Source organism: Cavia porcellus, unplaced genomic scaffold (assembly GCF_034190915.1).
Source record: "Cavia porcellus strain 051 isolate PalLab524CR breed Dunkin Hartley unplaced genomic scaffold, mCavPor4.1 scaffold_2, whole genome shotgun sequence".
Classification (NCBI taxonomy): domain Eukaryota; kingdom Metazoa; phylum Chordata; class Mammalia; order Rodentia; family Caviidae; genus Cavia; species Cavia porcellus.
Window position 1 is genome coordinate 86456838 of NW_026947485.1, and position 23558 is coordinate 86480395.

Here is a 23558-nt window from a genome sequence, read left to right on the forward strand (position 1 = left end):
GAAATAGAAGCAACCTAGCTGTGAAATCAAAGGGTAGGAGTGGGGTTATTCTTTCTGAGCCCCAGTCCTACCCTGATTGTAACTCCCAAAGTTGACAGTGGAAAGTTTTGTCTGTTGAAAATCTCAACACCTCTCTGAGGTTCTTTGCATATCTAATGCTTCACCCAACTGTGCAATGTGACCGGGACCGCTGGCAGCCTCACTGTGGCGTGTCATTCAGGCCTTTCTACCTGTCTAAATAATTTGACTACCTTCTATAATTTAAGGATATAATTTGATTTAAAATCAAAGCAGAAAGCCCTTCAATGCATAAGCATAGCATATGGAGTGTGTGTGTGTACATATGTTCATGAGTGTTCGCAAGCATGAATGTAATGTTTTGTGATTATGTCTATATATTTCTCCATGTTTGTCAGTGTTCTCTATCTAAAAAACCCAGAACAATGTGTTTCATGCTAAAATAAATAAATCCAAGTAAAACTCTATAAACTCCCAATCTCTGGGAAGATGGCCTTTTTATTGTTGGTACCAGGAACTGAGCTCAGAACCTTAAGCCTTAAGAAAGATAAGATTTTGAAGTATGGTCTACTCCCCAAATTTCCCCCTTACTTTTCTAGGAAAACAGATTCTGTCCTTTAAAAAAAAAAGAGGTCAGATTGGATTATGTGGTACCCATATCAAACACCAGGCCTGGGTTGAGCTTCTTTTTTGGGGGCTTCTTTATTTTTGCTTGTTCTGAAGGGTAGACATGAGCATAACCTTGTGACTCATTTTTGTCTTCATAGATGGGGCTGACCCTTGATAGTTCTCAGTCAGCATTTGTCCCGTTTGGCTAATGGGGAGATACTGAAGCCTAGATAAAAAGGAATAGCCAACTCAGACAACCCTCTGTCAGGAAAAGTTGTGTGTCTTTCATGAGGATGCTATTTTGCATGTTGCTGTATTTTTTAATTATTGTAATGAGGTGTGATTGTCTATTGGTTACCCATAATTCTTCTTGGGGACTCTCCCCCCGGTAACTCTTGTCAACACTTGTTAATTTGACAAAAGGCTACAAATTAAGCTCTGTTAATTTAATGTTTTCTCACCGAGATCTAAATACCGAAAGAGGCCCAAAGCGCAACTGAAGTCCTTTGATTCACTGTACTTTATTTTGGTATAAATTTACATTCATTATTGTTTTCCTTTGGATGTGTAGCCCTCAATTAGTGTGATGGCTCCATTAAAGCAAGTGAGACTTCGCCTTTAATTATTACAACAAAACACCTAGTTTCAGCTTGGGGAGAGGGTCTCTATTGACATAAGCAGAGGTTATAAAATTTAATTAGCCATTCCTATCAGATTTATGGCATTCAAATTGTTCTGTGTTTCTTCCCTTTGATCCTTCCTGTAGAATCCCCAAGATTTTTGTTCTGATCAAATGAGAATAAAGCTTACTATGCAGAGAGAACTTTTCCCTGTTCTTCTTTTCCTTGTCCCCACCCCCAGCCTTGTTTCCAGTCTCTCACTTTGTACCCCTTCTTTGTAGGCAAGGTCAACCAGTATACCCAATCACGACAGGAGGATTCAGACACCCTTACCCCACAGCACTGACCGTCAACGCTTCCATGTCCAGGTGAGTTCAAGAACCAGGGCCTTTAACCTCCCAGCAAGTCCTCTCACTGGGCTTCAGGCCACCCAGGGACTGTGGCTCCATGAGGTTTCAATAGCTCAAAGCTGATACGATGTTAGGCTTTGCTCCTAGAAAATACTGAATGCTTGCCTGAACTTCCAAAATAAGTGTTGCCTTCCTGTGCTGGATTTTTATAAGTCAATCAATGGAACAATGTATTTTCAGAAATTAGGAATATAAGAGAAAGCAGTTAGGACATGTGGAGCTTTTTAAAGGATCATTTCCTAGTTACCCTGTACTGGATAAGAAAAGGTATTATGATACAAATAGTTTGAGGAAAGATCATTCATCTGTACAAAATTCAAATTCTGATTGAGGCTCAAACAGAAAGCCAAGCACCTTGCTCCCCCCACAAGTAGCACTGTGCAGGAGAGACTTAATGTGAGCCACATGGGGACTTTGATGTTTTCTAATAGCACTCTTTTAAAAGGTCAAAAAGAAAAAGATGAAATTGTTGTCAATGATATGTTTTATTCAGTCCAGTGCAGTGTGGCCAAAATATTATCGTTTCAACATGGTATCACTGTGCAACGACTATTAATGGAATTTTACCCTTTTTTGTACTTAGTTTTTGTAGTCTGATGTGTATCTTACACTACAGCACATTTCAATAACCACATGTGCCTGCTGGCTACCATGTGGGCCTGTGCAGCTCTAAATCTTTGGAACTTTGAAAAGAAGTATGTGTGTATACATTCATGACTTTATATTTATGCACGCATATACAGCATACACTCCCCTGTTCTTGTTTTGTTCCCTCTAATTAATTCTGGCTGATTTTTCAGTCACTGCTAGTTTATTTGCAAACTGGTTGGCAGCAGTATGTTTAAGTAGTCACTAATTGCTCCTAATGATAGTTTTATTTTCTGTTCATCTGATTTTCAGTCAAGTTAATTAAATCGGTGGAGGTTTAGACTTTCCTGATGGTCTGAAACAACCAATCCATTTTGATGATGGCACCTAATTAAATTAGCATGCACTACACAGCAAGGATGCTGTCCCCTGTCCTCATTCTCTGTGGCCAACGTGGGGAGCCAAGACCCGGGAAAGGTCTAGCAAAGCAGGCTACAATACCTCTTGCCACTTCCGGGATAGCAGTTTGGGTGGGGGGGAAAGTAAGCACCATACCACTGAGAAAACAAACCCTAGCCTATCTAGCATTTGTATCTATGCCATGGATGTCATATAATTAGAAAGATTCATTTCCCTGTGGGATCCATCATCTAAATTTCAAAACCCACACTCATATTAGCTAGGCGAGAAAATGCTTTTTTGCATTCACCTGTCCAGGGGGAGGAGGAAGGTTGCACTCATTAAATAATGTCGTCACAGCCTCCCAGCACATGGGAGCCAATGGGAAGCCTCCCAGGAAAACAGCTGCTCATGATCCACAGCTCACCTTCCCTTGTACTGCACCTGATCACCTCTGGTGTTTGTTTACTAAGTGTAGCCACTGGTTGGAAGTGGTGACATAATGGTAGGATAGGGACCGGGGTTAAGCTTAGCCACTGAATTATCATTAGGAGGTAAGCTGCTGATTTATAGGTGGGCAGGGGGATTTGAAGGAAGGCGGCAGAGTGAAGAAAGGTTAGGGGCACGAGGTGTGCGGGGTGGGGTGGGAGGCAGCTGATTCCCCAGGTAGGCCATATGAAAGGTAGCTAGTTAAAAAGCGTATACAGCAAATTAAATACATTATTGTGGTAATGGGGCGACAGAAGTATAGGTCTATTATACTTATGGCAGTTATAGCAAATGTAGGCAGCTTGCCCTGTTCCGGAGCATCCTTTGATATTCATTCTATTCAGCAGCGGGGCCAGGACTTCTCAGAATTAAGTGATGGGTCATTATACTTTAAACACCATGGAGAAGCCTAGATTGGCAATTAAACAGCTCTTGCTGACACTCACTTGTGCCACCCTGTGACCCCCTTTAGATTGAGATGTTGGAGCTCCGGGCCCTCAGCCTGCTAAATTGGTGCAAGGCTCTTCTCCTGACGAGAGCGGGCTCTGAAATCTGCCGGCTTCAAAGGGAGTGAGATCATGTATAAACCATAATGTGGGTGCACCGTGGCTCACAAAAAATAAGGCAGGAAGAGATGAAATGTTACAAGTGCAAGGGGGAAAATGAGAGAATAATGACAAACCTAATGCAACTCAAAGCTGGATTGTTGCACGGGAAAATGCATCCTACTGCTTGTGCATAAAATCAAGGCCGGCAGATGACATCCAGTTAACAGAAACGTGTCAACAGTGAAGTAAAGTGCGAGTGAGAAAGAGAGAAGCCCCTGAGACAGCCAGAAACAAAAATTAGTTGTCCTTAGCAAGTTAAGATTCATCATTATATTCTGGCTTGGAGCCATGAAAGCAGACGGGGGTATATAATGAGCTGCTTAGAATTTTTAGGGTGTTTATTGCATTTCATGAGATAGTTGCGTGCAAAAAGAAATTTCTTGAATGGAAGTATGTGGACAGGCCTCCTGCATGTTCATGCAGTCTCCCCTGCCGTCTTTCTCACGTATGAATCTGTACAGAGGTGGAGGAACTCAGAAGTGTTTGTGCTTCGTGGCTGCACCCAAAATCTGTCCCCACCCCAAAACATACTCTTCCCCCCAAAATCTGGTGTGTGCATGTGTATGTACACGCGTAGTTTTGCTCTCTTTCCCCTCTCTGTCCTGGGTCTGTGCACATACCTCCTTCTGCAGGAAGGGAACATATTTGAGGAATGTCAGGCCTTTAACTTACGGAGCAAGCTGCCCCTCCACCCACTCCTTCACCCGAGGACTGCCAAGAACACATGTTTGTAACTTTCATTTCTTCTGAGTCTTCAAACAGTGGGGAGGGACAGGGCGTAACTTGGAGCCCAAATGCGTCCCACAGTTCACATTTTTTCTCATATTTTGAGGGGAAAAGGATGGAGGTGGTTATCACCCCACCCCACAATCCCTCTATTTGCCTTTACTTTTCTTTCTTTGCCTCTCTTCTCTGTCTCTTCTGTTCTTCCTCTCCCTTACCTTCTCCCCCTACATATGCACACACACACACTAAAAGGACTTGTGTGATTCTTAAGAAACCATGTCCTCACTACCAAACCCTGCGCTGGGTCACGTTTGCAAAGGGAACTGTAGGGAAAGGGCCACCTCAGGGCGGAATTTTGAGTCACGTGTTTATAGTGGTTCAGTGGACTCTATGAAAATCAACATTGTTCATTGCTATTTTGTCTATGGTGATTTGTGTAGATTCTATGTGTTCTTTAATTTTTTAATCCATATTTCAATTAGCATTTATTAAATTATTTTGGCTAAGTGGAAACTACGTCCAGTCTACCTATGAGAGGAACCTTAGAAATAAATACCAGAGTCTTTTGAAATAACTGTCATGGTATGTCTCATTAGGACCTCTAATTCTCACTGGAGTTGGCTCTCTAAAGAGTAGACTGTTCTCCCCAGATGGTAGGGGGCCGTGCTGGTTTGCGTTTATTAAGAAGCAACAATGGCCATGACCCAAGTTCCTCTCCATCTGGACAGCCTCTCTGTCTGCTCACTTGTATAATCTTGCTGGAATGGAAAAAGAACCGTATTTTTGTATTCTTTGGGTTTTTGCCCTTTTTGGCCCATACCCTACTACACTTATAATGTATGCTAGTTTAAGGTATAGAAAAGATGTCCTCTTGCCCAGTACAAATCATGGGTACCCTAAGTATAATCAGAAAACACAAACACCATTTGTCTAATCTAGTGGTGAGTTTGCAGATGGGCCAAAGGTAGCTGGAAAGTAGTTCTTTATTTCACGTGAATTTGCATGGTGGGAAATAGCATTTCAGGCACCGTGATGTATTTTAGAGAACTTTTCCAGATGTGACTGGTATTAGAGGAGAAAACACAAACTATATCCTTTTCTGTGTTTATAATTCTTGATATTCATGTAGAAAGAAGACAACCTATTAAACAAAAGTGACTTAGAAGTCCTAAATTTTACAGGAAAAAAGTCTTAAGCATGAGAAATTTGAAACTTCACTCTAGTATGTGCTTTTATTGCATCCTCCTATGAGATGATGCAAACTTATTTAAAATATCCATGACGCATGATGAGAACCAAGTAGGGACTATTTGAATTTTATCCTATCTTTCCTTCTCATACTCTCCCCTCCCTGTCAAGTGATGGTCCCAATGACAAAAGAAAAATAAAAATTTTATTGCCCTCCATCAACAGAATGAGGCCTAATGAGGCAGGCACAGTATTGTCAAAAATGTATGTATATTTCAACCACGTTAATATTTTATTTAGCTGTCAATATACAACAAAAGATTTCACCTTTCATTCTAGAGCTGATTAGGCCTTCAATTGTCTTCTTAGATGCCACTAATAATAATAATAATAATAATAATGCCTCCAAAAATAAGTGGACATGTGATTTCCAGCAGGTAGTCCGAGCCCACTTTTCTGCCCGAGGACAAGTTGAATTTGTCTTTTGCTAAAGATGTTTAGAAATCATAATGTCTCATGTCAGGAGCAATAACGTAGGAGAAGATTGGCTTTAAATGACATTAGGAGAATCATTATGTTTAATTTATCACTAATTAATGCTGACAGCTTTCATAGGCCTTGTGTTGCTTTCATGTGAATGTTACATGCTTGGTTTTTCTTTCTTTTTTAATTGTGTGTACACATCCCTCCTCATTCATTCATTTTGATTCTGACAATTTACACAGCTTTCTGTCTTCTAGGTTCCCTCCCCACATGGTCCCACCACACCACACTCTACACACGACCGGCATCCCCCATCCGGCCATAGTCACCCCAACAGTCAAACAGGAATCCTCCCAGAGTGACGTCGGCTCACTCCACAGCTCGTAAGTGCCACCCTGGCTGTCACTTCCCTCAGAGCCACAGTTCGGGGGCTGCCACGGTGCCGCTTTGACTGCTGCAAACAGCCAGCCTGCATGGGCTGTGGGCGCCGCTGTGGCCAGGGTCTGAATGCACCGTGATGGGTTTCGCGGATGGTCCCCCTGCAGCTTAGAGCAAGGTGCTTTTTCTGTGGACTGCGACTCAGTGCACTTGCCTGTCCTCTCGCCCTGAAAGCAAGCAGCTGGAGGGTGGAGACTTCAGTGCCTCCCCTCTGCCTGGGAAAACTGTCTATTAGTGAAACTGGAGGAAGTGGTTACAGAGCCTCTCACTTGCCCCACGCCCGCCTCAAGCTATTTTTGTTGTTCCATCTTTCCGGGGTGGAGGAGACCGAAAGTGGAAGCATGCTTTTTGTCCTAGGCTTGAGTGTGAAGGCGACCGGACTGTGAGTCTCTGCTTTGCAGGAAGTGGGGCTTTGTGGTTGTTTATCAGACTGTGTGTGTCTGTCTGTTTTTGTCTGACTCCAGAAAGCATCAGGACTCCAAAAAGGAGGAAGAAAAGAAGAAGCCCCACATAAAGAAGCCCCTTAATGCGTTCATGTTGTATATGAAGGAGATGAGGGCAAAGGTCGTGGCTGAGTGCACGTTGAAAGAAAGCGCTGCCATCAACCAGATCCTGGGGCGCAGGGTAGGCCGCCTCTTCATGGGAGGGATGGCTCAGGAGGTGAAATGTCCGGTACCCTTTCCCCTGAAGAGTCCTTTTCCCTCAGCCACATTCTCAAACCCTGGCAGACATCCACACAGGGACGACATTCAGTACAGCCCCTCCCCGCCCCCATGACAAATTGGGTTTTGTCAGAGCACCCCTGTTCGTGCCAGTGTCCATTACATTTGCAGATGAGCCCATTGCTCTCTTGGTGGCATGGGGTGGTGTGTGAAGTTTCCCATGTGTGTCCTCTGCCCTGTGTCTCCTCCAGTGGCATGCGCTGTCCAGAGAAGAGCAAGCGAAGTACTACGAGCTGGCCCGGAAGGAACGACAGCTTCACATGCAGCTCTACCCTGGCTGGTCTGCTCGGGATAACTATGTAGGTGGATGGCTTTCCTGGCAACGCCTGTCTATGAGAGTGATGGGTGCCTGTTCGCACAGAGGGAATGGTGACTGCCAGCTGGAATCAGGCTACAGGGCCATTTACTCTGCCCACTGCTGGGACCATTACATCTGGCCCTTTGCTAACCTGAGCAGTTTTGTCCTGGCTTTCACTGTGGCTCTGTCAGTCTGCAGTCAGTCTTGTGTGAGTTGGGGAGATAATCCAGTGTTCCAGTGTCAGGGCCTGTGACTGCCTCCTTCCCTGCCCACTTCTTAGAGGTAGCAGGGCTCTAGGATACATCTTGAGGGGCTTGGCTTTGGTCCCACATCGGGCACCCATATGAGCCATAGCGGTTAGCAGCGTGGCTTCGCATAGAAGACTGACTGTAGGTAGAGGTGGAGCGAGAGAACTGAACTGCTTAGTTTTCAGTTGGACCTGCACCCTTGTGAAGGAAAATCAAGACAAATGCTTTGGTGTAGTTGAACATGGTACCTGCTCCGCCCTGAAAGGAGCATGCTGGGAATTTCCCTGAAAGTAGCCTGTGAAAGTCATCTTGGGCAGGATGGCCAAGGACTCGGTACTTAATGTGGTCTGGGGAGGGCATGCTGTGTGATGTGTATATTTCTGGGTTTTGTGTTACCTATAGGACTTGCCTGATTTTCCCTCCTGGCTTTTAGGAAGCACCATTGTGAGTGAGATGTTAGCTTTTGCTAACTGCACCAACTTCTATAATCCCTCTCTTCTTAGACCAGTGATGGTGAACCTTTCAGAGCTTTCAGTGATACGAACAGTCCACTGTGGCACATATGCCATGGGTTCGCCACCACTGTCCTATGCACTTACTATCCTCTGGTGACACTGATTCTGGTCTCACCCTTTGTCCATTAGCTCTGTGCTGTCTCTTAGATGCTCTAGATCAGCAATGGCAAAGCTTTTACAGCTTTCAGTGATAACAAACAGCTGGCTGCAGCATGTAGTAAGTTTGCCACCACTGCTCTAGGTGGATGGAATGGCTGTAACTTTCCAACATACTTTGCTTTCATGAATGATTTTGTACTTGTCCTGTGGGGAACCAAACGTCACTCCATTGTGGGCTTCCCGCCCCTCCTTTGGGTCCTGGTGCAACAGAGAGCCTTGATACCCATTGGTGCTCTCCTGTCGGCAGCATCCGTAGTGCAGACACCGAGGGGCAGATCGAGGTCATTAAACTTTACCAGTGGTAAACCCGTGGCTTCTGGGGTGCTGTGCAGAGTCAGAGTTAGGGTGCATTTCTGCTTTCAGACTCTGCTGTCCAACAGGAAGCCCCCAACATCTGCATGGCTGCATGGCCATGAAAGAGGGTTGACTTTCTGCTTGCTATGACCGGTTTTCTCTTCTTTATCCACTCACTTCCAAATACATGCTAGCTCGTTTGCTTCTCACTGTGTAGACAAGAGAGAAGAGAGAGCAGAGCCTGCTGGGCTTCTCTGCCACATGCTGCCCCTCTCCCTCCAGGTCCCACCACCCTACCGGGCAGCACTAGTGTGTACCCCACCCCCAGCTGACACAGGAAGCAGCGCTGGTACCATGCTGGTGGCTCAGTCACTTTGCTGAGAGCCCTTGCTGCTGGTGGACAGGCGTCACTGGGTGACTGCTTGGGACCTTTCCCTTGGTCCTCGGCATGTGAGCAGTGGGGGAGCCTTTCTTCTGGAGCTGAAAGGAAGAGGATGAGAAAGCTCCTGCCCTCCCACCTGACCCTGAGGTAGAGCTTTACAGCCACAACTCCCTCCTCAGCCTGCGCACACGCAGCTGTGTCACTTCAGGACAGCTGCTCTCCTGGTTTAGGGTCACAGGCTTTTAGTGTTCATCTTCAGCTTCCGCCTGCCCAATTCTTGGATGATCTAGATTGGTACTTCATAGCTACTACACCTTCAGTGGACAATTTGGGACACAGTAGGACCTTCATGTACCATTGCATAGGGTGTGCACTTCTCAACTCTAGGGTGTGCCATTTACAGTGGGGTCTCCATGAAAGGTGCCCCCTGGTGTTGTGCAGAGACAGGGCAGACTCAGTGACAGCATCAAAGGAACACAGCGTTTGACTTGCCTGGGAGTCATTTAAACCAAGTGTTACCTGAGACCTTTTTGAGATGCACTTTCTAGGTTTCAGAGGTTGGTGAGCCTCTTGACCTGGTTTTTGCTCAGTTGTCCAGTCAGGAGTGGATTTGGTGAAAAGAGCAGGTCCTGAGGAGACTCAGAAGCGGGTGTGAGGTGGAGCCAGTTCTGGGCTGCACAAACTTCATCTCTTCAGAGAATGCCGCCAGGTTCCTACTTTGATAGCCTGTCACACATGAGTGTTTACACGCACTCACAGGGTCCTTTTGCATTCTGGGAAAGGCTGACAAAATTGAAGGTTTTGTGGGTTTGGTTGTAGTAGAAACTTGTTAGTACTTCTTTTAAGCCTTTTTTTTTTTAATTTTGAGACAGGATCTCGCTGAGCTGCCCAGCCAGGGCTCCGTCCCAGCCCTTTGTGCCTCAGCCTCCCCTGAGCGCTTCCTTTCCAACTGACTTGACCTCAGAGTTTTTGCAAATTACTTTGGTCACTGCAAAACCCAAGAGTATCCCAGAAAGTGTCATCTAAGCTAACCTCATGCCTCTTCTGCACTCCTGCCCTTGCAGCCGAACAGATGACTTTATATCACTACCTAAGGAAAAATAGGATGGAGTTAAATAGTCACCTGGGTTGTAGAACTTGGTACCTTCTTTAGTGCCCATGGAAGCATGTTGGGTAGCATAGTAGTAGCTGGCCTTTGGTATCACATTGGAACATTTTCTTTCTGGCTCTGTGACATTAGGTAAAGGAGATAGACTCTACATCATTTGCTCACTGGGGTCTTTTCCTCAATGCTGTAAGTTAGGCCTTAGGGTTATGGCAATGGTATAGTCACCTTGTTAGTCTCAGTACTACTTATTAGTGTCCCCACATCCTCTTCCTCTTGGTAACCGGCCTACCCGCTAGATGCCTTCTGTTCCAACAGCACTGCCCTCTGCCATACCATGTTCCCTCTGTACCCTAAACAACGGCTCCCACAGACTTATTTCACAAAGACGAGCTATCACGGAGAACAGGGTCTAAATTTCTGTTGACTTTTACTTAGAGCCCCAGAATCAAGAGAGCAGGTGGCTCTTGGCTCCGGAGTTCTGTGTGATTTGATCGCACACCAAGGCGTAGGCAGGCCTGAGCACAAGTACCACTTGGAAGCCGTGTCTCATTCCCATGCTGCCCCGAGTGCGCAGTGCGGTTTCTGATGTGGGTGCTCGCGGCCCGCTGTGCAGCCCAAGCTCCAGGCATCTCCGCTGCGGTTCCTTCTGAGCCCAGTCCATTCTCAAGGTTTCCGTGCATGACTGATCTCTTCCCTTTGGAGTTCACGTCACTATACTGTGAGGGCCAGGCCCAGGGAGGCAAGGAACAATAAACTTCAGACCCCGAAGAGGCGGCCACTCCATAGAGCTAGGTCCCCGCAGTGTGAGGCCCCATCCTCCCCAGCACACTGCCAAGGTGTCCGGGAGGGTCAGGCCCAGGAAGGTGAATGATTCTGAAGTAGCTGTCCCATTTGTCAGTTCAAATAGCTTCCTGCAGGACCAGGCGGTACATAGTGGGCGGCAGAGCCTGTGATGGAGGCTGCAGTGTGGAGATCAGCCTGCTCTCACCTGGCCCTCCTCCAGCTGGCTGTGGTGCCATAGGAAAGTCAGCTCACCCTTTGCACGTCAGGGCCTCATTTATAAAGTTGGAATGGCAGCTGTTAAAACCTGCAGCTCTGAGAAACCTGCCGCTGACCTTGTCTTAGTACTGAATAGGGATACTTCACCTTTGTGCATGAGGTTTGAGTGGGGAAAGGTGGGAGGTAGCTCCCTAAACATCTCTGACTATCACAGCATCCCTTTGCCCTCAGAGGTCCACTCTCAAGCTGCTTCCTAGCCTGGCCCTGGCCCTGGGCCTGCCCCGCCTGCAGGGATGGAGAGAGAGGTCAGGCACAGGTGTGAAGAGGTCTCCTTTCAGCACTGCTGACCCTTCCTCTTCTCCCTAGAAGTGTGGCCCTGCAGCGGGGGTACCATTCAGGGACACTGAGGGTAGGGAGGCAGGACGATCTTCTCTCTCAGCCTTCTCCTTCCAGGTGAGCCCAGATGCCCACCTCCTGGCTGTTCATTGAACTAATTCCCTGCTTTTCATCTGCTTGTTTAGGGAAAGAAGAAGAAGAGGAAAAGGGATAAACAGCCCGGTGAGACCAACGGTAAGTTACAGTCCTTGGGGTGACAGAAGCAGCGGTAGGTGGAGGGCCACTCCTATGTCAGGCTTCCATCTGAGGGAGGCAGGAGAAAATCAAGGCAGGACATTGTGGGGGCACCCATCTTAGCCAGCCTTTTTGTTTATGCATTTTAATTAATTGCTTCACGACTGCCCTTTAAAAGCTAGTAACATCCATTGTTGCATGAAAAGCACATTGTAATTCTAGTGGAATGTGTTTTTAAAGAACTGCAAAGCCTGTAACTGGAGAGCGAGCAGTAGGCATGCCTCTGCCGGGCTGTAGACAGTCTGCTTATTTTGTATGTGTCAGAGAAGGGCCTGGGGGGTGCCTAGGGGAGTAGGCGGGGTGTGTGTGTGAGTGTTGGATATTAACTGAATGTTTGATGCATGCCTTTACAGTGGTAAATTGCACCCATTTTAAATTAAGGAGGTTTGTTATTCTGTAGCAGAAATTAGAAATACTGCATAGGCAATCTGAGAGGTCCCTTGGAGAAGACCAGGCTTTTACAAACAAACAAAAATTTTGAAGGCTTTGTATAATTTGTTCTTTTTTTTCAGAACACAGCGAATGTTTCCTAAATCCTTGCCTTTCACTTCCTCCGATTACAGGTGCTAATGTCATTTTGAGTCATTAAAATAGTTGATAAGCTGTTTTTTAATTTTTCTTGCCATTATAGTTTTATTAACATTAAACACGTATGACATTTGAACATTCTTTAAGATGACCATCTATCTACACGGTTTCATATGTTTCGGTAGATTTTTTTCAGTTGCTTTTGTTGCCTTTTGAATTTAATTTAACTTCTGTTTTGTTTATTTATTTATTTTTCCCATAACAGTTGTTTAAGCAGCGATGACAGTGATTTAGAGCTGAACTAACTGTGCAAATTGAATATGCAGTATTTCTTTAAAAGAGACTGGTAAAGAAAAAAAAATGGAAGGAATTCAGTCATAAACCTCCTTAATCTAATGGCATTTTTTTTCCATTGCTCCCACTAAGTTTCTCACGCAAGCATGCATCCGCAGTATGATTATTTTTTCCTTTGCTTTTTTTATTTTAGTTTTTTTTTTCGTCCTTTTGCTTTTCTGCTCATAATTTGCAAATTCACTTGCATTTTACTGACCGTGCCTGCTTCAATGCTGCTGTGAGCTCCTAACTCCTAACAGCTCATTCACACAGCCTGTTTACCTCCATCTGTTCCTTTCCTAATATTAATGAAAATAGATTTTAAAAAAGAGATGAACATTCCAAAAGCTGCAATATCCCAATACCACAACCCTTTTCTTTCTTTATTTCTTTCTGTTTCATTTTGTTTCGTTTTGTTCTTTTTATTTGTAGTTTTTTTTTCTTTTTTAAACTGTTGTACTCTGAGAAGAAAAAAGCATGTTACAAACTTAATTCCCTCCTTTGCTTTATTTTCTTCTTTAAGAAAAAGAAAATTGAGAGGCAAAAGGGGAGGGGGCAGAACTAAAAACGAGGAAAAATAATTGGAAAGAGTGAGTTCTTCAGTATCTAACTTCCCTTTGTCAGCACAAACCAAATCTAAGACACAGTCCTTAAAGAAGGGATACTGCAGCTTTATTTGCAACAGCTAATTTCACAAGTTGAATAAGAATGTGTTTCTTACCGTTTTTTAATTAAAGAAAGTTAAAAGACAAAAGTCAGTATTTTGCCTTTAGTAACCAGGTCATTGATTTTATTCCCTTTTTTATTTTTATTTTTTTCTTATTTGTATCTCTCTCTCCCCTCCCTTTCCTCTCTCTCTCTCCCTCTCTCCCTCTCTCCCACGTCCTCCTCCTCCTCCTCCTCCTCCTCTGCTCGCTCCTCTCTTGAACTCATTCAGACCTGAGCGCTCCTAAGAAATGCCGAGCGCGCTTTGGCCTTGATCAACAGAATAACTGGTGCGGCCCTTGCAGGTGTGTATAGTTTCCCAGATTCGCTGTGCTGGTTTGCAGCTGGTCTCTTCCCTTCTTCCCCCTTCTCTGGCCTGTTGCTTCGTAGCTCTGTGTGTGGATCGTAGGAGACACAAGGGAGTGGGGCACTGCCAAGTGTGTGGGCTCGATGAGGGATGTGCTTGTTTTCTGCTGCTGCTAGCCAAAATGCCACTGTAAAACAGCATCACGTTTGTCTCCTCGGGTCAGCGACTCAGACCCCAGTGCGCCCTCTCCCAGGGAATGTTGCCTGCCAACCCCTTCCTTGTGACAGCCCAGGATGCTTGTCCTGGCCTAGGTAGAAGCAAATGACGTCACTTTCTCCCCTCCTCTTCTCTCTCTCTTTTTATTTATTTTTCATTGTTGTTTTTGGTTTCCGGTTGTTGTTTTTGTGTGTGTGTGTGTTTTATCATTTTATTTGATTTTTTTTGTTTGACTCATAGAAGTCCTTTCCTTCCACGCCCTTGGTGAGGGACGAGTACCCGGTAGAGCCAAGGTGATAGAGAAGACAATCTGTAGCTGGGATTTCACATCCAACTGAGCACGACCCACCATTGTGTTGTGTTTTTTTGTGTTTACCTTATGCTAACAGATGCAAATACTCCAAAGAAGTGTCGGGCACTGTTCGGGCTTGACCGACAGACTTTATGGTGCAAACCGTGCAGGTATATAATCACTGCGAGGCCTTTGGGAAATCAAAGCATTCTGTCCTTCTGGTATCTTAGTGTGACAATTTATTTTGACCTCCTCCTCATCTACTTCTCCCACTGGCATCAATGACTAATGAGCCTCATTCTTCAAATTTTTCTTGCTAATTTCATGCTGTTTCCTCTTCCCACTTTCTCATTCTCTCTTTCCTTTTCCTGCTCTTACAAATGACATACATACAGTGTATATCCCTGGTGGCAGGTTTGAGACCACAGCCTTAACATGGGCATCGACCCTGTGCCTTTGAAAGCCAGCATCCCGGCCACTGTGTGCCTCCCTGGCCTGCGGATTCAGCATAGAGTCCCTGTTCCTGAGTTCAGACTTGGCAGTGATGGCATTCCTGTGCAGGTGGAGTCCAGGCACTCAGAGAAGTGCCCTGGGGGAGGCTCCTCCCTCCCTCCCCTTTTATTCTGTTTTGCCTCTTTGGTGGTTTTATGTTTGCAAACAGCAGCTGTCTGTGCAGAGGAGCTTGGTTAGCTGACATTGTTTTACAGATGTGTGGCATTGAGTGGCATGCACCAGCTAAAGGGCTACAAATAGCGGGACCTGCAGATTTAAAACATACAGAGATATACATACAAATTTGCACGTATGTAGCAGTGAACTAGATTTACTGAGAAGCAGGTCAATCCTGAAGAGTCCAAACAAAGCCCACTTCCCTAACCCCAACAGTTCCCACCCTGCTTCCTCAGGGAAAGTGTAGGTACTTTCTTCTTGGTGGAGGGATGCCCACTGGATCCTGTCTGGTTTCCTGTCTTTTAATGATCACCTTCAGTTAAATTTGTTGTTTCTTTGTTCTGATACAAGCAGTCTTTGAATTTGGAATATTATGATGGTAGGTATCTCGACGCCCCCAACACGCGTCCCTGTCTGTAGTGCCTTCCTCGTCACGTGTCCCTATCCTCCATGCCTTTGCCGTGTGCTCCGTGTCTAGACGTTAGATCAGACATTCATCCCATTCCGTGCATGCCCACGAGTCTACTGTGGTGTCTCTGATCCCCTTCTGGTGCCACTATGAGAGCCCGGTGAACTGTGCCTCGTGTAGCGGAGAGAGGGTCTGAGGGTCTTGAGGGATAGGGACAGCCATACGCCCTTTAGGTGGCCACTCAGCAGGAGAGGAATTCTCCGGTCCTTCTGTGAGGCAGCAGTGTTCACAGAGGAGACATATGTCCTGGTCCACAGACAGAACTACATGCCAAAGCTGACGGAGGACATTGGGTCCATTAGCAGGAGCCTCTGTGGAGGGCAGGAAGCCATCAGCATTTTGGACATGCAAGATAGGAAGGTAGCTGGCCAGGGAAGCCGTGTGGCGGATGACTGACCAGCCACCGGACCACCCCAAAGAGAAGCTCTAGATACACACACCCAGCATTGCTGGCGATGGATCACAATCAGGCAGGTTCAGGTGCCAGCTTTATTATATGGGGGTGACTAGTGATGTATGAATCCCTTTCTTGTTTCAAAAGCTGTTGCTGTGAGTTAGACTTGGCTGTTTTTTTTTTTTTTTTTTTTTTTTTTTTTTTTTTTTTTTTTTTTTACCTTTCTGAAAGTGACTACTAACACTGATCTGGAGAGACATCCTTTCCTCAAGTCCTCCCGCCATCTTGGTTAAAGCCTGGGAGGGTGTCTTTCTTTGGAAACAGAGTTTTCTCAGCATTTTTATAAAAAAAAGCAAAAGGCCCGTGAAGCACAAACCTGAACAGCCACTTCGGGTGTCTGCCGCATGGTTTTCCCTGGTGCAGCTGTGAGGGGCTGACGGTGTCAAGGAGGGAGGCCCTCTATAGTCCTAGAGGCCACAGGCCTCTGGTCTTCCTGAGACCCTCGTCATTCCCAGCCTGCCTTTAGCCTCACCCTCGGAGCTTCCCCTGCACCCCACTTTTCCTCTGCTGGGGACATTTTTTCATATCATGATATATTAGCATATTTGTCGATGTCTTTCCAGAGGTCAGGAAGAAGACTTAGTTTTCTTTCAGAATAACTACATCAGCTAGAGCCCCGGCCCTGATGGGAGATGCAGGCTGGACAGGATGCCTGGACACGTTTTGGACAAGTAGTTACCTGTCCCCTTTCCCCCAGCTCTTCCTTTCAACTTTACCATAACCACATCTGGCTTGATGGTAAAATCAGTAGAACTAAATAGTCTTTTTAAAAAGAAGAGCAAGTCACAAAGCAGTTGCAAGCCGAGGCACTTTTGACTCATCAGAAATATGTGTGAGTTCCAGCTGCCCTTGGCTCGGCCCTGATGGGGCAGCATCGCCTTGTTGTCATAGTCTTTGTGTCCAGTGTTCTGAGTGCCCTGACCCCACGATTTGGAAACATCCACACCATAAGGAAGTGGGGGGGGGGTGGAAAGCCCCAGAAATGCTGCTAGCCAAGCAGGGTTCCTAGCTTGCCACACAGGGCTTCTAATTCTATTTGGCGGTTGAGGACATTTTAACCAGACTCTGTTTTGAGCCCACCAACTTGCTTTCCCATCCTTTCTCTCTGCCTGGTAGAGCCCGGAATGCTGCTTGATTGGTGCTGCTCCCTTGTCTTTCTGGTTGTCCCTCCCTCTACTTTGCCTTCTCCTCGCCTCTCCTCTCTCTCGTTTTCTCCTTTTGCTTTCTCAATTTTGCTTATGCCCTCTCCCACCTCCTCCTCCTTTCCATACCCCATTTTAAAAATGCATGGACATCTTAGTTTTCGAGCATGTTTGGATCTGCAGGCTAAGGTGATTTTAAACAGAGGCTCAATTACCGTATTTACCTTTGTTCCTGAGATGGGCACAGAACCCATAGCTTATGCCTGCCTGTCTGACCCAGGGAGAAGAAAGAACTTTGCCAAAATGACAGGGGGTGAGAGAGGGCTGCCCCTGCTCACCCAGCATTCTTCTGACCCAGAGGGGACAGAAGGACCTGAGGCCACCAGCCCCATTGGGCCCGAGCCTCTGGGAGACAGGAGGACCCAAGCATGTTCCCTTCCATCCTCTCCTTCCCTCTCCTGCCGTCTTGTGGAATCCATGCCTGTGCACTGACAGGCAGGTCAGATGGCTCTGGGGCCTAGACCAGAGGATGAGCCCAGGATGCCCCTTCCTGCAGAGGCCAGCCCGCCACCCAGCAGTGGTGACCTTCAAGCGGGCAGCATCTTGACTGCTGTGCAGCAGAAGGCACTGGCCAGTGCTCGCACACTTGTTCGTAGACGATGTTCCCTGCCTGTTCTGACTGTTCCTCAGGGTCCTTGGATGAGCACATCCCCAAATCTGCATGATATTTATAGCATCAGAGAGTCTATCACCTGGATCTCCCTTCCTACCAAGGGGGATCCCATTAGGCTGGGATTAATGGTGGAAGAGGCTTTGAAGTCACGTGCCCAATGTCTTGAATAGATTTTCCCTGACCTCATCCTTTGATGGTAAGGAAGACAGGCTCGGATACTCACATTCCTGTTTCTTACATGACAGGGAGAGAAGAGGGGCGATTCTGGTTTTGGTACAAGGTAGAGTTAGTCTTTCTGGTTCCAACATGAGTCACAAGAAGCCCAGCCCAGGAAGGTCCATGCTGTGGTTCCCTGGCATTTCTTCTTGGTCATCACTCACTTCGCCCTCTCCCTGCTGGGACAAGAGCAGGATGCCCCTCTACCCCATCCTCACTGCTTCTCCTTCCAACCTTCTCCCTGGGGGTGGGGGAAGGGACGCCCCAGATCTTTTAAAACAAACTAATGAAACCCCTCCAAAACTAAAAAAAAAAAAAAAAAAAAAAAAACCAAAAAAAAAAAACAATCAGCTTTGAATCCTAATTGAATCCACAACCTGCAGGCCATACAACCAGTTATTCTTGTTCCTTTGGACCATTTTCTGTTTTTCTTATTCTTCCCCCTCCCCCACCTTTGTTTATCCTCTTCTACCTGTTTTTGGTGGTTTTTTGGTTTTTTGTTTTGTTTTATTTTGTTGGTTTCATTCTTTTTGGTTTATTTTGTTTTATTTTTGTTCCCCACCTCCCCTCTCACCTGATTCTGACCTCTCTTGATTTGGTGTGGTTCTTAACAGACAAGCCCGCAAGCTCTCTGGGCACCGGCAGCCTCCCGGTGGTGGTGTGTTAAACCCTTTAAGCCTCTTGCTAGTGCTGCCTTCAGCTATGTGGGCTCAACAGTCAGTTTTTGAGAGTTTCATATTGATAAAGAGGCGGCTGGGGAAGGAGCTCTGTCTTTCTCTTTTAAATACACGCACACGCACACATCGGGGCCTGGGGGTGGCAGTGGTGGGAATCGGGGAGGGAGGGCAAGGAAATGTGGTGGGAAAGTGAAGGTGTCTAAGTCCAAAGAGAACTAAGCTTTGCTGTTCATCTCAACTTGGACAAAGCCACTTGCTGGCAGTGGTGCCACTGTCTGTAGGTGACTGCCTTTCGTCTACTCGTTTATATCTGGGCAGGGGTGGAACTTGGGGGTGTAGTGGGGGTGGGGCAGAGGATGCTCTCTTAAATATTCGGGGCAGCAGAGCAGACACAGACAGGGGCATGGCTAAGGGAGCGAGCAGCCCAGCGGCGGCACCAGTCAGCGGGCTTGCTGTGCTTGGGGCATCCGTTAGATGACGACAAGTTGGCCGTGAGCGCTAGATAATCTCTCCCTTGACATCTTTGCCCTTTATTCACAGATAACTCTCTCCCCCTGTTTCTAGGAGAAAAAAAAAGTGCGTTCGCTACATACAAGGTGAAGGCAGCTGCCTCAGCCCACCCTCTTCAGATGGAAGCTTACTAGACTCGCCTCCCCCCTCCCCGCACCTGCTAGGGTCCCCTCCCCAAGACGCCAAGTCACAGACTGAGCAGACTCAGCCGCTTTCGCTGTCCCTGAAGCCTGACCCCCTGGCCCACCTGTCCATGATGCCTCCACCGCCCGCGCTCCTGCTGGCCGAGACCACCCACAGCAAGGCCTCCGCCCTCTGTCCTAACGGGGCCCTGGACCTGCCTCCCGCCGCCCTGCAGCCGCCCATCGCCCCATCCTCATCGCTCACACAGCCGTCAACATCTTCCTTACATTCCCACAACTCGCTGGCCGGGACCCAGCCCCAGCCTCTGTCCCTCGTAACCAAGTCTTTAGAATAGCTTTAGCTTCGTCCGCCCTGCCTGGTCTGAATGTTTTGTCCCCAGCTCTCTGTTTGCGCCTCCCCCCAACCTGGAAAGCTTTTGTTTTGTACTCTTTTAATTTTGTGCCACGTGGCTACATGAGTTGATGTTTATCGAGTTCATTGGTCAATATTTGACCCATTCTTATTTCAATTTCTCCTTTTAAATACGTAGATGAGAGAAGAACCTCATGATTCTACCAAAATTTTTATCAACAGCTGTTTAAAGTCTTTGTAGCGTTTAAAAAAAATTATATATATATATATATATATACATAACTGTTATGTAGTTCGGATAGCTTAGTTTTAAAAGACTGATTAAAAAACAAAAAGAAAAAGGAGAGAAGCGATTTTGAAGCAGCCCTCCAGAAGGGGAGGAGTCCTGTATTATTTGTATTAAATATGAGCTTGCGAACCAATCGTTTTACACCTGGTTTTTAAACCGTTAAGGGCACATGGATGCAGTGCCAGTTACCTTTTTTTTTTTTTTTTTCCTGTGTGAAACAACTTTTATTGTGATGTTACTTGTTATTGTTTAAATGTACAGAAACAAAAGGTTAAAATGTGTTAATATACCTTGTTCCATGGTGTTGTTCTTTTGGGGGGAGGGGATGCTACTCAACAATTAATGGAATCACCACGCTATTGGACCAGTAGTATTTATTGCTTTAGAGATTGCTTGTCGTACCTGTACGTTGTCCCCCTTTAAAATATGTTTTCCTTTTTCTCGAAACTGTAAAGTTTTTTTTTCCTCCCCTTAGCATAAGCATCTTATATATAACAACTCATTTGTACAAGGTTTTTAAGTTTATATATAAAAATGTGTATATATTTTTTTGTGTCCCTTTTTGACCTCTTTTTTTGTTTGTTTGTTTTTCTGTACGAAACCCAGATGCCGCCAAATGGACATTCATAGTCGCATTAAGGATCAGTAGCATTAACACGAGTTGCTTTAAAAGCCATTATGTAAAACAAGACTTGAACGTTAGTGAGGGAATGTTAGCATTGCTGTCTGAGCACCCGTGGGAACCGCCCTCGCTTCCCTTTTGAACTCCTAGTCAAATGCCCTGCGCCCTTAGGAACATGGACTTACCGTGTGCAAAACTTTATGTGCCAAAACTCTCAGTGACTTTTGCTTTCTTCCTCTTTTTTGATGCTGTACTTTTTGTTCATCATGTTTTGCTGTGATGTTACATAGGTAGATTTGTATGTAGTTTTAATGTCACCTATAACAAAATGTGTTTGGTAGCAGATTGTCCAGAAAGCATTTTAAATGAAGAGGTATAAACCCTTAAGGGCCAAAATTCTGTATATTAGATTATTCTTAAATGAAAAACCAGCTGCCGCTTTTATGTACACATATTACATATGAGTAGGTAGCGAACTTTAAAAATAAAAAAAAAAACCTAGGCATGTTGATGTTGCAAAATGCTGTATAAAGCTGAGACCTGTTCATTCAGTGCCATTGTAGTTGACATGAAGCGATTGTAAACCTGTCTCTGATTTTTCTCTGGTTTATTAAAATGCTAACTATAACATTTTTTGTGAATACTTTGAATGTTTCCTAACAGTTGTGATGTTACTGTTCCGTTTTATGCTCTTATTCCAAGTTCATTTTTAATGGTTTGAAAGCCATTTTTGTAATGAATAAATGTTCATGCTGTACAGTATCTGTAGCATGCCGTTCTGGATTAATAAAAGCAACTTAGTATGTGCAGATAAAGGCTGGTCCCTTGATTCTATGATTTGGACTTTTCACCGCTTTGGAAACAGGACCTACGCTCACCAGCAGGCAGTGTGTTTCCATGCCTGAGACTGTGTAGCTGGTGCGTGGGTGATGAGTACTGAGGGGATGACTCCTCTCCCCATCTTTTCCTGAGGCGGTGACTCCTGTGTCCTTCCCTGGTGTCCAGCTGCTGTGGCTTGGGTACCTGGTTTGTATCGTGTCACCTGCAGATATCAGGAGGTCCCTGGGGTGCCTTTCCTCACATTCATGTCTGCCACTATCAGTGAACAATTGGGTTCTGAAAGCAAAGCACAGTTACAAAGCAAATGTCATGTATTTGGCTATCCCAGCAGTTGCTCTGATCTTCTGTTCATCCCTCCCACCATATTGAGCCGAAAGGATTTAATGCCAGTGAATAAGATTTAGCTCAGGGAGGGTGGACTTAAGAAACCACGTGGTTACTGCTTATGGATCATGGATGTGGATGTATCCTGACTTCTCAGAGCTGCCTGCAGGGAGAGATGGAAGGGTGTCAGGTGAAAACTCTTTTGCTAGCAGCGAGTGATTGTTGAACAAATAGCTTGTTACAAAATTGGATTGGTGTGATTCACTTAAGCAGTGTGCATGGAGAAACGGTACTGTCTGCGGGACCCAAGTTCTTGGCTGTATCCTGGCGAGAGCAAGGTCACCATCAGCAAGGGGACTGCATAAAGATGTTCCTGTGGTTTCCACCCATGGTTTCTCTCGCTGATGAGGGGGATGGATGATACATTATTCCATGTATGTAGGACATCGGTACGTTCAAAGGATACTGATTTCCATTCCTGGTGCCATTGTTACTTAAGGTGATCATGGTGTCACAGCAAGGACTTTAAAGCTCCCTGAAAACTGCTTTGCTGGAGCTAATTCGTGTTTTGTGAAGTTTTTGTGTTTTGCATTCACTTTATTTTGTGTTCCCAGTATGGAGTGTTTCGCGTTGTTCTTCCCCATTTTATTCTGCACACTGGGTCCAGGGTGACCTTTGAAAATAAAAGTAAGAACACTTACTGGTGGCATTGTGCCAAGCTGTCTGTGTGCATTTTCTCATTGAATCCTAACTAACACTACTGCCCACGGAAGGTACTGTCCTCCACCCCCTGCCTTATGTTCTAGAAATGGACGTAGGAGCTTAGTGTATAGAAGCCTTGTTTGAGGCCACAGGATTAGGAGGTGGTGGAGTTGGGACTGAAATGGGGACCGGACTCCCAGCCACACTCTACCCTAAGTAAAAACACATCTTAGAGTAGAGAGGGCTCTTGGGCACCACAGAAGTGATGGGACAGTCCCTTCAAAGGGCATCCTTGTTCCTTCCCCTGCTTCTCTGCCTCACCTGCACACTCACTGTCCCCTCAATTGCAGGGAGCTTGGCTACCTAAAAGCATTGTGACTCTTCTTGCCTTTTACCCTTGTCCCCATGTTTCAGCTCTCAGTGTGGCTCTCACTTGCTCACAGCCCGACGCTGTGAAGGTAGGTGGTGTCTCCTCTCTGTGTGCTCCTTCACATCAGCCTTCGCCTCTCCTTTAGCTCACCCTTTACCATTTTGCAATGGGTGTTGCCTGCTGAGGCCCCTTGAGGACACAGCATTTCTCAGTCTCAGCACTGTTGCCTTTTGAGGATGGGTAATTCTTGGTGTGGGGCCTTCTCCTCTGTGTTGCCACACATTTAGCAACATCCGGGCCTCTGCTCACTACACACCCATGCCATCTTTTCCCAAACAATCATGGTAATCAGAGATGTCAACGCGTATCCCCAAATGTCCCCCAAGGGAACAAAGTCACTCCAGTTGACAACCTTTTCTCTAGAGAGCCTCTGCAAGGACAGGAGCATGGCTTCATGTCTACTGCTGCAGACGTGGGCCAGGTTCTGTGCTGGCCACCTGGTGGATACTCCATAGGTATTTGTTGAAGGAGAAGGAATGACGTTGTGTGTCATGTGAGAAGCAGAACGATGGAAACTTCACAGCGCTTCCCGATCTAGTGTTGTCACGACTTGCAGGTGTCTTTCTTCACCTTTAGCCGTTCTGGAATGTAACTCAAGTGTCCTTGGTACAAAGGGCAGAGAGCAGTCCCTAGGTTATCAGCCAGCCCAAGGGCAGATCTCTTGGCAGGATTTAAAATAGCATCACCTACCTGCATATTCGCCTGCCTACACAGTTGGATCCATACTTTGAGGA

At 46.0% G+C, this 23558-nt stretch overlaps 1 protein-coding gene across 47 annotated transcripts in view; it reads left to right on the forward strand.

Annotated features, from left to right (window-relative positions):
* Tcf7l2 (transcription factor 7 like 2) overlaps positions 1-21343 on the forward strand; it is a 183497-nt gene extending 162154 nt beyond the window's left edge. For 9 of the 47 annotated variants that reach the window (XM_063244709.1, XM_063244711.1, XM_063244710.1 and 6 more), the window contains 8 exons: positions 1529-1615; positions 6381-6521; positions 7041-7200; positions 7490-7597; positions 11823-11871; positions 12444-12494; positions 13730-13802; positions 19177-21343. In XM_063244709.1, the coding sequence (XP_063100779.1) occupies positions 1529-1615; positions 6381-6521; positions 7041-7200; positions 7490-7597; positions 11823-11871; positions 12444-12494; positions 13730-13802; positions 19177-19600 (1093 nt within the window). In that variant the 3' untranslated portion in view covers positions 19601-21343. Of the gene's footprint in view, positions 1-1528; positions 1616-6380; positions 6522-7040; positions 7201-7489; positions 7598-11822; positions 11872-12443; positions 12495-13729; positions 13803-14409; positions 14483-19176 lie in introns of all 47 variants that reach the window. The other 38 variants (XM_063244712.1, XM_063244713.1, XM_063244721.1 and 35 more) reach the window with 12 other exon arrangements.
* The last annotated feature ends 2215 nt before the right edge of the window (positions 21344-23558 follow it).